Below are 16,325 nucleotides of genomic sequence, written 5' to 3'. Positions count from 1 at the left end.
TATTTGTTTCTTAGACTTTCATATGATTGCACTGTGGTTCTAATTTCTATGGCTTTAGGGTTGTTTCTGCATCACATCTGTCTCAGCTACTTCCTTTGGCTTCTTAAGGGGTAGTTAATTGAATTTTTATCAGAATAGTAAAAATAATAATGGCAGAAATTGCTTTTTTCATAAGATTATCTAATTCACTTTTCATATATTATATATTTTTATCTATATAATGATGATCTTGGAGTTGTTCAAGTTGGCTTCAATTTGAAACTGTCAGTTATGAATTTTTAGAACACTTTGAAGTTCATTTTAACATGGGTCCTGATGAAAATTGTCTTCCTTCTACTAACAATTCTTCCTCTAAGTGGATTGTCTGCTGTGTTAGCCCTGCCTCCATCACTATCTTTGACACCCTTCAGGCCATGGCTGAAATTGCTTTGAACTAAATATAGGAACGTTCTACCTAGCCCATGATTAAAACAGACATGCTAGCAAGCCTATGAATGGTTTTCTCTTTTTAATCCACCACATGCGAAGAAGACAGTGCTGAGCCTTAACTAATTTCCCTTCTGAGAGAACTTTCCAGTGAGCACGGGTGAGAGTGTGGTAGCTTGTGTTCCCCACTCTGCTTTTACTTTGTAGGTAATTGGGGTTAAACCATGAAATCTTGGTTTCCTTAGCAACTTCACACTCTGTTTTTCAGAATGACAGCAATTCATCAGGAGCAGGTGGGCCAGTGAAAATAACAGAAAGCCGGTCTAAGAAGACCAGTTTTTTCCGCTGTTCTCTGCTTTGATGAACTCCTCATTCCTGAGAGACTGCAGAATACCTAGAGGGCCCTTCCCTGCCTCTCTGAAAGCACAGGCTACCCAGCCTCAGAGTCACTTCGCCCAGCTGCTGCGGAGAGCACCCCGGAACTCTGACCCCTCAACACAGACCACCAAGTGGATTTCAGCCTTGTGGCCTAGCAAAAGAGTGGGCTCCTTTTTTTAAAAATGGAAGCAATGATGTGGAGACACACGTAGAACCTAACTGGTTTTTCCTTGTTTTACTGCCTGTCCTGGAAGCTGCTGTCTTTCTTTGCACATGCGTGTCAGCCTTTCCCTGGTACAGCGTAATCTTAGACTCTTAACTGAGCACTTTAGTGGCATGAAGTTCTAGACTTGTATATTTGAGGATGCTTAAAGACAGCAGAGCATTAAACCAAGGTTGACCCGCTACAGTTAAAGGATGGCGGCCTGGGTTCTAATGTGGGCAGCATTTATTGAAGGGCTCTGATTTGTAGTATTCGTAAAACTCATTAAATTTGATATATGTTTAAACTTTATAAAAATGCCCATCTCTCCAGGGGCCATGGCATTGTCATCTTTTCGGGGCAATCAGTCATGCTCGCCCCTGAGTAGCTGTGTCCCCTTTGAAGAGGCCATCCAGGAAATAGCCTCTGGAGAACATTGCAGCCTCACTGCTCGAGGGTTCTGTTTGCTGTCCCTTCTCCTGTGTGACTTGCTGTCGTTATTTCCTCACCTAAAACCCATAGTTTATGCAAGCACTGCTGTCTTCCCATGCTTCATGAGCAGCGACGTCACATAGGTAGACACGTGGTCATCACGACTTTCTGCCCACATCCACCTGTGGTCTTGTCACATTAGAATATGTAGTACATTCTTTCTGAGTTTCACCCATTAGCTTATATTACCCAGTTCTTAACCAGAATCCCCATCTATTAGAGTTAACAAAGATTAGATTTAGATTTTAGTTTGCAGAAAAGATACATATATGGAGAGAGGTTAAACATGTTGAAATGACTTTTTGTTCTATTTGGGGTTTAAAAAAATAAAAGTAATTAGACCTAGCACATCCTCCAGAAATCTTGTCTTTGCATTAGAGCACATATGATTCAGGTCTCAGCTTTCAAATAGCCATTGCTGGGTGTCTAAGACCCAGCCCTGTGTGCTTAGGTTTGTCATTAGAGAAGTGGTGTGGCCATCCAGGCTGAAGCTCTCCAAAGGCTTCACGGCCTTTCTCACCAGATGCTGGTTCTGAGGTCTCTCTTGTGAAACCACCACACTGGGGATGGGAAGGGGATTTAGTGTTAACCATAGATCAGAATGTCACTGCTGTCCTAACACAGAGGGCATAAAAACAGGAGACAGTGGCAGGCACTCCTCTCTCATGTGCTGTACCTTAAGGTGGATGTGGATAGCTGGTTACACAGACAGTTCTGCCTCAGCTTGAGATCTGTGGTTTCAGTGCTGGACCAGTCAGGCCTTCCTTCACATCTGTTGGAAAGCTCAGAAGCCTTCCAGTGGCTGCAAGTACACCAGAGTTCCTTTTGGTGGCCGTGCTGAATTTACCTTTGACGAACTTCAGCCTTTTCTTCTTTCTCCCTGGTTAGCTATCGGCTTCAAATCACACAGTACTACGCCCGTGCAAGCAGTTCACTCATTGAGAGCTGATTATAAGTCTAACATCGTGAAATTAAATACATATTTGAAAAGAACCAGTATTTTCTGAGAAATGTCTTATCACTACTTTTCTGGAAAAAAGTTTAAGCAGTTACATTGGTCACAAAGTACTTTGCAAAAAGCACAGGCCGTGACACCACATACGAATGTAATTCTCTTAGTATTTACCTCTGACTGTTTGGTGTCTTAACACTTCGGTTTCTATCTCAGGGGTTGTCTGCAAACCAAAACTGACATGTTCTGTGGTCAGCTTTTTCTTTTCTTTTCTTCTTTTTTTTTTTCAACAAAACAAAACCAGAATGCTTTGCTTTTGATATCTTTGCTCTTCTTGTGTCTTTTGTGGGTTAATAACTAGTCTCCATGAACTTCTCTTTGAAAGAGCCTATAAATGTTAGGTGAGTCTAAAAGTGCTCTTTGAAGCAGCAGCAATCGGGGAGTATATCCTTGTTATATAGAAATACATTGTCCTTGCTATTTTCTTACATTTAACTTTGCTAAATTGTATATAATTTGAACTCAGACCATAGGAAATTCACTTTCTGCATGGTAGAAACAACCCAACAACTAGTCTACTTTGCTGAATAATGTACATAGGGTGCATTATTTTTTCTATATGTAGATGAATTTAGTGACCGATAATTGTCTGTTCCCTGCTGAGACTGAAGATATCTAAAAGAGAGAGAGAGAAAGAGAGAGAGAGAGTGTGTGTGTGTGTGTGTGTGTGTGTGTGTGTGTGTGTGTGTGTGTGTGAGTGTACATTTCTGTGATCTTCTGGATAGGGTACATAGAGATTTTTGCAGCAGTATTAGTGGTTCAGTGGCTGCACTTTATTATTGTGCTAATTTTTGAAGATTGGACTCAAAATTTTCAACCAGAGCCTGAGGGTATCAGACAGTGAAGTGTACTGTAACTAAGCAGCATGTGAATCAGTTGGTTGTAAACTGTTCTGCTGGGAACTTATTCTAGCCTCTTGTACTTCAGGCAGATAATAACAAAGCGATCTACCCGTGCATCAATTGCTGCCACAGGCCTTCTTACTGTTCATGTGGTCATTTTATGCAGTCTTTGTTATAAATTTCCTGAAGACTATGCTCTTTACTTTGAAGGACTATTGTTTTTAATTATACCTCATTTAGCTAACTAATATTCTAATAACCAGTAGAAAACAGTGAGCCAGCCTCTTAGCATCCAACAAATTTAGGCTGCATGCTTTGTTTTGTTTTGTTTTGAACTGGAGGAAAAGAGAAATACTTTCGAATAAAGCATGCATGTCAATAGCTATTAGCATACAAAAATATTACTTTCCTGTCCACTCATTAATGAATTCAGCTGTGCAATATAGTAGGTTGTTCTGCAGTTTACCAGTAAGAAATTGTAACTGCATTTTCTAGGCTCCAAACGCCGAGAGTCTGTATTATGGCTTGTAAAGTGGCTTCCTACGAACAGGAAAAGGACAAATTAGGCACGCTTTCTTTTCAAGCTTATGACTTAGATTCTTTTATAAATATAGTTCTTAATCTTTAAAGATGAGATTCCAAGTCTAGAATTTTAAAACCACCTTTCATTATGGTGGTTTACTGATCTCAAATTTTCTACAATTCAATTTTTTTAGACTTAAGAACAGCTAAACAAAACCTTTCTTTATCTTTCTTATCACATCCGGTGGCAGAGAGGACTGTCTGAGAATGAAGCCCCATGGTTCATAAGGACATAGCAGGTCAGGATATACGAATAAAAGTTATGAATGTCATGTTCATTAGAAAGAAACTAAACGACTGAGTACAGAAATGAAGATCAGCGACCGTTTGTCTTAAGGATTTTCCAGATTTTACTTTGTATCTTGAAGTGTGTGCCATATGCCAAGAACTAACAGAACTTCGTGTTTCATCTTTGTACCTTTTTCTTTTTTTAAAGTGAACTATGGTCATTCATTCCTGTGGCCTTACAGATGGGTTTGTCTTGACTGTTTGCAATTGATGCTGCAGTTCCTTTAATGCAAAATGCCATGAACTGTCTGACTAAAGTCATGACCCACCATGGGAGCTATGGGGTTTCTTCATAGACTTCTACTTGTGTGCTTACACATATTTTCCTTTGCTTCAGTGGCTTACTGTGGAAAGCTCCTGTGGATAGAATGGGCCTGCCATGTGGCTAGTCTGTGAGTAGAACGGCCCACCGTGTGGCTAGTCTGTGGGTAGAACGGCCCACCATGTGGCTAGTCTGTGGGTAGAACGGGCCGCTGTGTGGCTACCCGCCGTGTAGCTAGTCTGTTGAAGCCAGTTCATTAACTGTACTGATACTGATGTTGTGTTTTTTAAAAATGAATTTTATTCCAGGTGAACTTTTTTTTTTACAATAATGTTCATCTAAAATAAAAACTACATGATGAAAAATGTTTATGACTCTTAAGTGGATTGTACATTTTAGAATATATATGGATTTTAAACCACATTTTAATTGGTCTATGTTCATTTTACATGATAGTGAGTTTCATAAGAACATTTTAATGTAAGTCTATAAGGTGTGTCAAGCATTATTTCCTCCCTGTACTCTTTGGCTTTCCCATCTTTTCCTTCCCTCTTCCATTCGTCCCCTTTATTTTCTCAGACAGATGTCATATAAATACATACACAGTTTTATGTATCAATATAAAAAACTCTAGAATACATAAATGAGGTGAAACATCTGATATTTAGATAAAAAGACTGATTTAATTTTTTGGTTTTTCGAGACAGGACTTCTCTGTGTAGCCCTAGCTGTCCTGGAACTCACTCTGTAGACCAGGCTAGCCTTGAACTCAGAAATCCGCCTGCCTCTGCCTCCCAAGCGCTGGGATTAAAGGCATGCGCCACCACCGCCCGGCTTGATTTAATTCTTTTAATATAAATATCTTTATAATCATTTATATTCATGTAAATGATGGTGCTCTCTGTGGCAGAAAAAAAAATGTGTATATGTGCCACATTTTCTTTATCCATTCCTCTGTAGTTGGACACCTACGTTGGTTTAGACAACTCAGCTACTGTGAACAGTCCTGCAGTAAACACTGATATGTAACTGTCTCTGATATGTCAACTTAGAGTCCTTCAGGCAGCTGGGTCATGTGGAATATCTACTTTAAGGTTTTTGAGGAGCTCACTCACTAACTTCCATAGTTGACATTCCCACCAACAGTGTCTAAGAATCCCCTGCCAGCATGTATTTTTTCTTTCTTTTTTAAAAAGATAGTCTCACTTTGTATTCCTGACTAGCCTAGCACAGTATTTCAGACTTTAGCATGATCCCCTTGCTTTCTAATACACAAGTGCCAGAATTTAAAAAGTGTGAACTCTTGATTTTCTTTTCATAACTTAGTCTGCCATTCAGACTGGGGTGAGATCATATCTCAATGTAGTTTATTTTTCCTCCCAGAGATTCAGGTTTATTAAGGGCAAGACAGACTACTGAGAGGCCCCTAGTGTCTAGGGGCCTAACATATGACCACTTGCAAGTGTGGCTTTCAGCTCTACTGTGCTCAGTTTAGGCCCAAACATATCTGAGTAATAGGGATAGTTGCGGTAGGGATTGCCTGCATGTTTTCAGTTTCTCACCTCAGAGGTCCTTGTCTTCAGGCAGGCTGTGCCAGTCCCTGTCTAGTGAAGTCACCCACTCAGTGATGTACACTTCTGTCTTAGGGTTCCCTAGAGTGATAGTTCATAGAGTCTCCCTATAGATATAGATATATACACATTTGTATAATCTACATATGTACATTTGTATATATGGTGTGTATATATGGGATATGTATATGGGATTTATTGAAATGACTCATAGGCTGATCTAACAATGGCTTACTGTGAAGGAAAGTCTAAGAATCCAGTGGTTGCTCAGTTCCACATGACTAGATGTCTCAGCTGGTCTTTAGTATAGGCTGGAATCCTAAGGAAGTAGGCTCCAATCCCAGTGAAGGTGTGGAATGTGCTAGAAAGGCAAGGGCAAGTGAGCAAAGAGCAAAGGCTTCTTCCATGTCCTTACATAGGCTTCCAGCAGAAAATATGGCCCACATTAAAATTGGGTCTTTCCAATTCAAGATCTGAGTCAAATATATGTGCCTTCCCACCTCAAGCTCCAGATCAAACGTCTGTGTCTCCCTCCCTCAGAGGGCCAGACTAGAGGTGGATTCACCCAAGCGAAGAATAGTTTCTCACAGGTGTGCCCTCCATTTCTGGATTGTCATTCATTCCAGATGTAGCCAAGCTGACAACCAAGAATAGCCACCACAACCTGCTTGCTGCACTTCAGCTCCTCTACACAGTCTGAGGAACTTTTCTGGTAAGGAGTTAGAGAAGTGATCCTTGAAAGTAAGTCTCAGTGCAGATTTCATTTGCATTTCCTTGATAACTAGTGAGGTTGAATATCTGTTCAAATGTTCCTGGGCCATTTGTCTCTCATTTTTTGAGAAGACTTAATTTCTTCAGCCCACCACTTATTGACTGGGTTGTTTTGAGTTCCTGTTTAATTTTTTGTATTATTCTAAATGTTATCTTTGTATAGTCTAGAGAGTGTCTTCCATTAACTATGGCGGCCAAAGAGCCTTTACCTCCCCCATTAATTGTTTCCTTTGCTGGAATTGCACATTTAAAACATACTTCTTCATATTTTCTAAGTGTGTGATTTGAACCATAGTGGGTTTGTAAAATTTTAGCAAACTTCCTACCTCAGCCTGAAGTGTTTAAAGACAAAATGGTCAGACCCTCTGCTTGTTCGCAGTCAGACTCCACGACGGTTTGCCTGCAGCTGACTCTCCAGCCTCACACCACTCGTTCTGCCTTCTTCAGTCCTTGCAAAGTTAGTTTTTCCTGTTGTGTTCTCACTGATAAATAACACTTTGATAACACCAAGCCTGTTGCTATCCCACTGTTTGTTGTACCTGTTCCTGTCTCAGGTGTCCGTCTTTCCCAGTCTTCTCAAAATTATTTCACACTTTAATCAACCTGTTTCCTTAAGGTCTCCCAGGGAAACATAGTAGCAATCTTGAAGCATTTAGCTCCCTCTCTGATCTCTTCTTCCCCATTCTGTCCTTTTGGTGACAGAAGCATTTTCCTACCCTGATTCTTCCCTTGACCCTAGATTCATCTCTGTACCCTGCCTTGCTTTCAGGAAACTCAGCGCTCATGTCTTCAAACCCATCCTGCTCTGTCCCTCCCCCACCCCCCACCCTCCCACATCTAAGCATGTTGGCCCTCCTACCATTGTCCCATGGCTTTCACATGACTCCTTTTCTAGTCTTAGTACTAGAATTAAGCTTTTAAAAAGACTTTTCAGGAGTCAGTGTTATGGTGGACATCTGTATAATTCCAACATGCAGATGAAATAGGATCTCAAGTTTGAGGCCAAGCAAGTAAGGTTGTAGGGTCCAAAACTCCAAAGCAACCCAAGGAGGCAAAGCAGTCCAGCAAAGCAAGACTTTTATTTGAATTAAGCAATGAAACCTGACCAGCTTTGAACAATAGCATAGACTCAGAAGTGGACTGTGTCTTCAAATGTTCAGCTTTTGTGAGTACTTAAGGAAGTGACAGAAATGTATTGTGTTCAGGCCTCTACTGATCAATGAGAGCCGCAGAACAGACTTAGGAGCTGAACTTCAACCGTCCCCCAACCCTACCACCCTACCTCCTACCACACCCAACCCTAAGCCAGAATGTTAGAGTTTTTAAGCTCCAAAATGACAAACATCTGTGCCAAGTTATCCCACCAATCAGGATGTAGGGATAGGAGACTTCCTAGGAACATGTCTTTGTGGTACACTTATGCTATTCCCATTGGTTGGGTTATTCAGCTGTGGTGGATTGCCTAGCATTCATGTCTCAATTTGCCAACCAGGATGTCAGTTACCCAGGGAGTTCTTGGGAACTTAAATTTTATTTGACTACTATTCAAAATGAAAGTTTTATTCAAAACGGCTTCTGTTTAGTTCCTTCTTACAAGACCTGTCTCAAAAAGAAGTATAACACACAAGAGACTTGCTTAGACTTTTTAAAGTCTGCCTTCCTTCTTTCCTTCCTTTCTTCCTTCTTCCTTCCTTTCCTTCCCTCCTTTCCCCGAGACAGGGTTTCTTTGCATAGCCCTAACATCCTGGAACTCACTCTCTGTAGACCAGTCTGACCTCAAACTCACAGAAATCCACCTACCTCTGCTTCCCAAGTGCTTAGATTTAAAGGATGTGCCACCACTGCCCAGCCAAGTTGTTTCATTTTTGTATATTTATTTGTGTGTATGTGTATGTGGAAGTCAAAAGATAACTTATGGGAATCAGTTCTCTCCATCTGTCATATGGGTTTCAGGATCTAACTCAGGTCACCAGGCTTAGTGGCAAGTGCCCTTCCTTACTGAACCATCTTGCCAACCCCATAGTTACCACCTTCGTTTATTTTCCATTTCTTTTATAACTAGTCTAGATTCTGCCCCACTACTTCATTGATGCCGTGATGGTTTGTATATACTCGGCCCAGGGAGTGGCACAATTAGCAGGCGTGGCCCTGTTGGAGTAGGTGTGTCACTGTGGGCTAAAAGACCCTCATCCTAGCTGCCTGAAGTCAGTCTTCCACTAGCAACCTTCAGATGAAGGTGTAGAACGCTCAGCTCTGCCTGTATCATGCCTGCCTGGATGCTGTCATGCCCCTGCCTTGATGATAATAGACTGAACCTCTGAACCTATAAGGTATCCCCAATTAAATGTTGTCCTTATAAGTGTTGCCTTGGTCATGGTGTCTGTTCACAGCAGTAAAACCCTAAGACAGATGCTGTGTTTGCAACAGCTTAGTTGGCAAACTAGTGACAATTTTTAGTCCCTGTCCTTACTAACGTTCCTGTTTCATCTCTCTATCAAAGACATGTTTTCTTCTCTCAGCTTCAGTGACAGCATCCTGATTCCTGCTCTTCCTGAATAATTCCATCTTCTTTCATGGCTCTTTAAATGACTCCTGGATAAGGACAAATAATGCAACCCACCAGGTCAAAGTCCTAATCCCTGGAACCTGAGTTACTTTATATGTCAAAAGGGACTTTGCAGATGTGGTCAAGGTGAGAATCATCAGATGAACCACTAACCTGGGTGATTCAGAGGGGTCCAATGGAGTCCCAAGGAGCCATCCTATGAGAGGGACACAGAAGCTTAGAAGAAAGTTATATGACCATGGAAGCAAAGCAAGAAAAGGTGATGTGATGTGAACCAAGGAATGTTAGCCACCTCTGGGACCTGGAAGAGGACCCAGATGTCACAAAGCTGTCTATAGGAGCTAGCCTCCCCAAACATCTTGGTCTTATCCTCCAAGACCTTTGCAGACTTATGTCCTCTAAGAGTATATGCCTGTACTTTTCTGACTAGGACATTTATGGGGATTTGGTGTAGCGGTAGCAGGCCCAATTCATCTTTGAAATGTATCTCTACCCCAAGCCTCTTATGTACTCTTAGATTTCTGCCCCTCAATCTGCTTGTACGTTGACACTTTTTCTAATCCTCAGCTCCCTCCTCCCTGCTCCTCAGCACCTCTACCAGAACCACAGGCCTAGAATGGAAAAGTGTCATCTGTTGTTTTCACGATAGTAAATAGCACTATCGCCTGTCTAGCTCCCCTGTTAGTCAGCTTCTAATCTTGTAGCTCCTATAGAAATAGGGAGACTGAATGTTTAATTTTGAATCCTCAGTTTTCAGTAAGACACATAGTAGGCACATAGTAGGTCTTTAAGAAAATGTAAAAGACTTACTGATCTTCAGAAGTCATCAGCATGAGCGTGGCTCTGAAGAGAGTAAGGTGATGGCTGTGATTTAAAGCTTCTGCTCTTGGGCCAGTGAGCTGCCTGAGCAGATAAAGCTATCGCTGCCAAGCCTGCCAATCTGAATTTGAGTCTCGGTCCAAGGTGGGGGAGGGAGAGAACTGACCCTGGAGAGTTGTCCTCTGACTTCTACATGTATGTCAGAAATGCAAGTGTGTGCATGTGTGAGCACAAACTAAATAAAAGATAAATGATTAAAATTGCTTTAAAGTTCTGCTCTTGTTTCTTTCCCCCTCTCTGTCTTCTGACAAGGTCTTACTGTCTCTATCTCTCAAATAATGTGATTCCAGGTGTGTACCACCATACCAGGCTTTACCATGCTTCTAAAATGTTTGAAGTAGCTTTAATAAAAATGCATTGGTACTGATTAAAATAGTGGTAATGAAATCACTAAAACATAAGGGGAAGTATCTTATTTTGAAGCCAAGGAAGAAATTACAACACACACACACACATCAGTTGCTATAACTAAATATTAAGTCTAGTCCCATCTGCCTAGGAGGCAAAGTAAAGCTTGAACATGCTGAATTAGCTTTCAGTATGAACATATAAATTTGTCGAAAGGAAGACAAATGGAAGTTTTATCGCAGGGTACGGTTGGCTCATGCTTATAATCCTAGCTCTGGACACATTCAAGCAGGAGGGCTGGGTCACATATTAAGTTCAAGTTTGCCGGGCAGTGGTGGTACATGCCTTTAATCCCAGCACTTGGGAGGCAGAGGCAGGTGGATTTCTGAGTTTGAGGCCAGCTTTGTCTACAGAGTGAGTTCCAGAACAGCCAGGGCTACATAGAGAAACCCTGTCTCAAAAAACAAAAACAAAAACAAACAAACACAAAAGTTCAAGGCCAACCTGGAAAATAGAATTAGGCTTTGTCTTGAAGAAAAAGAGTTTAATAAAATATCCAGAAAATCTACTAAAGACACAAGTACACTATGCTTTTGGGGAAATATTTCTGCTTGAAGCTGAAGTAGCTGAATTGCATTGATAACACAACATTGTCAACACAAAACATTCTTTACCTAATGGCAAATCACTCTGCACTACTGTCTGCATATTGGTTTTTACAGATTGAGACAGTTCTAAAATGAGGTATCCCTGATGAGTACTCTTAAGAGCACTTGCTGTTCATCCAGAAGACCTATGTTTGGTTCCTAGAACCCACATCAGGTGGCTCACAACTGTCTATAATTTCAGTCCCATGAAATCAGATGCCTTTGGCCTTTGCGGGCACCTCCCTCAAGTGCACAGACCCACACACAGACATACATGCCTACACAAAATTAAAAAAAAAAATAGGCCGAGTATGGGGGCACAGACCCTTCATCCCAGTGCTAAGGAAGAAGAGTCCTTCATGAGTTCAAAGGCAGCCTGGTCTGCATAGTGAGTTCCAGGCCAGCCAGAGTTATATAATGAGACCCTGTTTCAAACTAATAAATATTTAGTGAAATAAGTGGGTTGTACATGTGACTGTTTAAGGTGACAAAGATGACAACTTCCATAAGAAATAGTTATTTTCAGACATAATAAACAAAATGCCTTAAACTAGTTCCCAGCTTTTTCTACCAGTCTGTCTTTTTATGGAGGCTTTCCAAGAACTATTTGCGATGGGTGCATTAGTTATGTTCCCCATTGCTATTGACAAGATACCTGACACGAAGCGGTTTCAGGGACAAGAGGGTTTATTTTGGCTTACAGCTGAGGGGCTTACACTTCATTAGGGTGGGAAAGGCATAGCAGGATGAGGGGAGGCAGCTAGTCACATTGCATCTACAATCATGAATCAAATGATGAACATGAGATCACACTGAGTTACAAAACCTCAAGCCCATTCCTAATGAACCACTTCTTCCATCAATGCTCTACCTCCTGAAGATGCAACAACCTTCCTGAACAGGGCCACCAACTGGGGACCAAGTGTTCAAACACATTTGCCTGAAGGAGACAGGTCAGATGCAGACTATAGCAATGAATATTCAGCACGTATAGGTGTGTCAGGATTGGTCCTCAAGATAACTCATGAAGTAGTCTCACTTAACATGAATAAAGATGTATCTTAAATATGAATGGCCAGAGAACTTTATAATCTTTATTCTTAAATCTCTCAGAAATTATGAAATTAATAGATTTCAGATGCTTCTATGCTTCATCTTCAAAATTATTCTATTCCTTAGTTTAGTTTCTTCTAGGCACTGGGAATTAACAAAGTCTCTTCCCTCTGGAAGTTTACATTTAAACAGGAAGACAGATGTGCCAGTGAAATGGACTTGTGATTGAGCATACAGCAGGGCAATGTTACTGTTGCTATAAGGATGTCCAAGCAAACCACAGTTCTCATTTCAAAATGGTTTATTCAGGAGCCAAATTTGAGTGATCTTGGCCTGGGAACACAGTATTTGCCACAAATACTGTGTCCCAACATGGAAATGGGTACATGAAGCTTTTATAGTTACAAAACAAAAGAAAGTAATAAATCAAGGCCCCTTTCTGATGCATTCGTGGAAATATCAGGTAAGTGGGTCAGAGCAGAGCAGGGAAATCTCTGCTACATGTCTCAGGTGCTGCAATCTGATGACACTCTTAGCTTTTGCATTGGTGAAGGCTAGCAGTTAATATGAAGAAAAAAAACTGTCAAGTGATAGTCACAAGGGCATTAGAGCAGATGCAGAGATGGCAATAAATAGCTATTAAAGAGGCTAGATAACCCAAGATAATTTGGCTCGGTAACTACATTTCAACACTCCACAAACATGAAGTGGTAATTAGTCAACAGCAACCTTGTAGAATCTTTAACATAGCTGTGGCTGTTTGTACTGAAATTTAAATTCAGACATGGTTAGAGAATGCCTTAAAAAAAAACAACTTAATTTTTTGAAGATAAGGGGTTAGTGACAAGGAAATCAACTTGTCAGAACAATTCATCAGTATTTCACTATTCCTTTTCCATAGGGAATGATTCCATCACCTGGGTCATACCAACCCAGTCTGGAGTTTTACATTCCTGCAACTATGCACATAGGAAAAATACTTACTTTAAATGGATCCATATCCTTTGTCCTGATGTTTTACTTCAATTGATCTTCAGCACAAAAGCGGGCTGCTGATCTCCCTTAGACCACCTCACAGTTGGCCAGCACCAGTGACAATGTGCACCCATGGGCAAGAGGACTGGGGCACATTCTTAAGTCTTCAGGGAGCCACGCTTTGGAATAAGGATCTGCAGCGCTGGCAAGTCTGAGGGGCTTGGCGTTGCTCATTGCCTCTGGGAGGTCTAGGCGCCCGCCCACTTTCATTGCCTCAAGAAACCAAGAGACGAAACCTTGAAGGAACCCTTCCCATTCATAGCACCCCGAGTGCTCCAAAGGTCTGCCCCAGCTCCTCAAGGCTGACAACCCCCAGTCTGACAGCACGTGGAGTCCCAGGAGGCCGCGTTGCAGCCCAGCCTGCCCTCACACCGACCCCTTCCAATCCGCGCCTCTGCTCTAACCGCGTGTGAAGCCCCTCGAGTCCCTGCCCCCTGCGCTGAACGCACGCAGAGCCCCTAGAGGCCCCCGCCCCGGTTCTGACAGCACGTGGAGCCCCCTCGAGGAACCGCCTCTCTGACAGCGTACCAAGCTTCTCGATGCTCCAGCACAGGTTCTAACAGCACTCTGAGCCCCACCAGAAACGGCCTCCCTACTCCTGCACCGCCATTCGCTCTCTCGGCGCCTGGAGCACATCCTGGAACTACCTCCCCAGCTCCGCCTACGAGTCCCTCTACAAGTGACCGTTGAGCACTACAAGCTCTGGGTTTCGAGCTCCGCCCAGTCCCGCCTTGCTGTGGAGCCGCTCGAGGACCCGCCTCCTGCACCCACCCCGCCCTCTGCCCGGACCAGCCTCGGAGCACCTCCAGGCCCTTCATCACGAGCTCCGCCCCGCCCTCTTGCTCTGACTGGCAGTAGAGCACATCCAGGCTGTGTCCTGCGCCGCCCCCAGGCTCTGATTGGCCAGCAAAAGCCCCGAGGTCCCGCCTCTCTCCTGCCCCGCCCTCCGCTATGAAAAGCCTCGGAGCAACTCGAGGCCCCGCCTCCCGGGCTCTGCTACGCCCCCTCCTCTGACTGAGCCCGAAGCACCTGGCAGGCCTGCCCCGCCCCGCATCCGGCTAAGAAAGTGTCCCACGCACCTTGGATCCACTCAGGTCCCCCGAGACTGGCTTCTGCGGGTGCCATGACGGTGCCTGTGTTCTTCGGTTGCGCCTTCATCGCCTTCGGGCCGGCGTTCGCTCTCTACCTCTTCACCATCGCCACCGACCCTTTGCGCGTCATCTTCCTCATCGCCGGGTGAGGTGGAGCCAAGCCCCGGACGCGCGGGTCCCTCCCTCTCCTGGGTTTCCACGACCCTGGGATCCCCATCTCCCAGTGGCTCCAGCTTGTGGGACGGTCCAGGGCTGAGAGGAGGGAGGGGGCCTGAGGCTGAGCAGGCGGGCCCTGCGGGTCTTGGCGTCTGTGAACTAAGATGGGAATAAGTAGTTACAGTCGTGTATGGAGCCTTAGTCTTTCCGTAGGAATCGCTCATTTCACTCAGTGCTCAGCCGCGTCGAAGCCCGTTCTCACTGTCTGCCATTAAAGTCACCTGGGGATCAATTGTCCACCTCCTCAACCCCCATTCCTGGACTCAGGATGCCTGTGAGGGGTTTGGGCTCAGATTTTTCTTGTATCCCCTGGGTAATGGTTGGGGTGCAACCAAAGGGGGAAGCCTGAGAAAAACGCTGCAACACCTGAGCAGGCATGTCTTTCTGAGCACTTGGTAAATATCGAACTCTGCTGGTGAATGTGGTGGTCTTGGTCTCTTTGCACTTGCTGAGACAGTTTCTGGCACTTGGCACCAAGCCAGCTCACTAGCTAGGCCAGGGACTCCAGCCCTTCTGAGCGTCTTTTTTCCTGTACTAAATAGTGCTCTGTCGCTCGTGGCATTAAAAACCAATAGAATCTGTTGAACCAAAAGCTTGTAAAAGCTTGCTGTGTCCTTAAAGTCCACAGGAAGATTGTAAGAACCAGGCCTGGAAAATAACTAGACCAAAGCACGGGTTTGCAACTTCTGAATTTTCCATAGTGCGCACAATAAATACAGGTTTTGGTATTTGTTTTCCTTCAGAATTGATACTTATCTTTACAGACATCTAAGCCATTAAGTCCGTGTTTTCTAGTGAATTTTGAGGATATGAAAATTGTAACAGCCACTGGTTATATATTTCCATGGCACACCAATGAGGCAAAGCAGTAACCAACTTCCTCTTTGCCAGTCCTTGGCAGATAGTGTTCTGGTGTGGGCACGGCAGTGTCACTGAATCGTTCTTGTTGAGCACTTCTGATGTTCCTCTTGGACTATTTTTTTTCACTAGGAGGAAAATGGTCCATTGATTAGCAAATGTTGATCCAGAATACCACTTCAAAGACTTCTTTCCTAATTAAAAAAAAAATCAAGATATTTGTTTCCTGTGCTTCTGTTAACTTGTGACTTTTGTCTTCTTCATTCCAGTGCGTTCTTCTGGTTGGTGTCTCTTCTGCTTTCATCCATGTTTTGGTTCCTAGTGAGAGTCATTACTAACAACAGAGATGGACCAGTACAGAATTACCTGCTCATCTTTGGAGTGTTGCTCTCTGTCTGTATCCAAGAGCTGTTCAGGCTCGCATATTATAGGCTGTTAAAGTAAGTTAAGTGTTTGTTTTATTTTCCCAGTTAGACTTGAATTACAATTTGGTGATTGTTATATTTATAGCCTGAAATTTTTGAGTATTTAAATTTATGACCTGGCTTGCCTGCCTGCCCTCCTGCTCACCTGCTCCATTGTCTTCCCCTCCTTCTCCTTCCTCCCAAAAGTATTTCTTGAGAATTTTCCCAGTGCTAGACACTCTGTCAGAACTGGAGGTACAAAAGTAGGTAAGAGACAGAAAGAAGCTCTGATGGTGCACACCTTAATCCCAGGAGGCAGGCAAAGATCTGTGAGTTTGAGGCCAGCCTGATCTACAAATCGAGTTCCTGACACCCACGGAGTATTGTGAGACCTCTCTTAAA

The 16,325-nt window shown here is 43.2% G+C and overlaps 2 protein-coding genes across 2 annotated transcripts in view; both read left to right on the top strand.

The window, feature by feature from the left end:
* Positions 1-4,902, top strand: part of Rab8b (RAB8B, member RAS oncogene family) — a 77,710-nt gene extending 72,808 nt beyond the window's left edge. The window contains exon 8 of the mRNA XM_031345901.1: positions 695-4,902. Coding sequence (XP_031201761.1) covers positions 695-787 — 93 coding nt within the window. The 3' untranslated portion in view covers positions 788-4,902. The remainder of the gene's footprint in view (positions 1-694) is intronic.
* Positions 4,903-13,090: 8,188 nt separating this feature from the next.
* The window catches only part of LOC116073639 (putative gamma-secretase subunit APH-1C), a gene marked incomplete at its 3' end in the record, with an annotated part of 14,106 nt that continues 10,871 nt past the window's right edge, over positions 13,091-16,325 (top strand). Inside the window, exons 1-2 of the mRNA XM_031345703.1 lie at positions 13,091-14,590; positions 15,789-15,959. Of these exons, the coding sequence (XP_031201563.1) occupies positions 14,478-14,590; positions 15,789-15,959 (284 nt within the window). The remainder of the gene's footprint in view (positions 14,591-15,788; positions 15,960-16,325) is intronic.

This window comes from Mastomys coucha, unplaced genomic scaffold (genome assembly GCF_008632895.1).
Source record: "Mastomys coucha isolate ucsf_1 unplaced genomic scaffold, UCSF_Mcou_1 pScaffold23, whole genome shotgun sequence".
Classification (NCBI taxonomy): domain Eukaryota; kingdom Metazoa; phylum Chordata; class Mammalia; order Rodentia; family Muridae; genus Mastomys; species Mastomys coucha.
The sequence above is the reverse complement of the archived record's forward strand: the minus strand, read 5'-3'. Positions and strand labels throughout refer to the sequence as shown.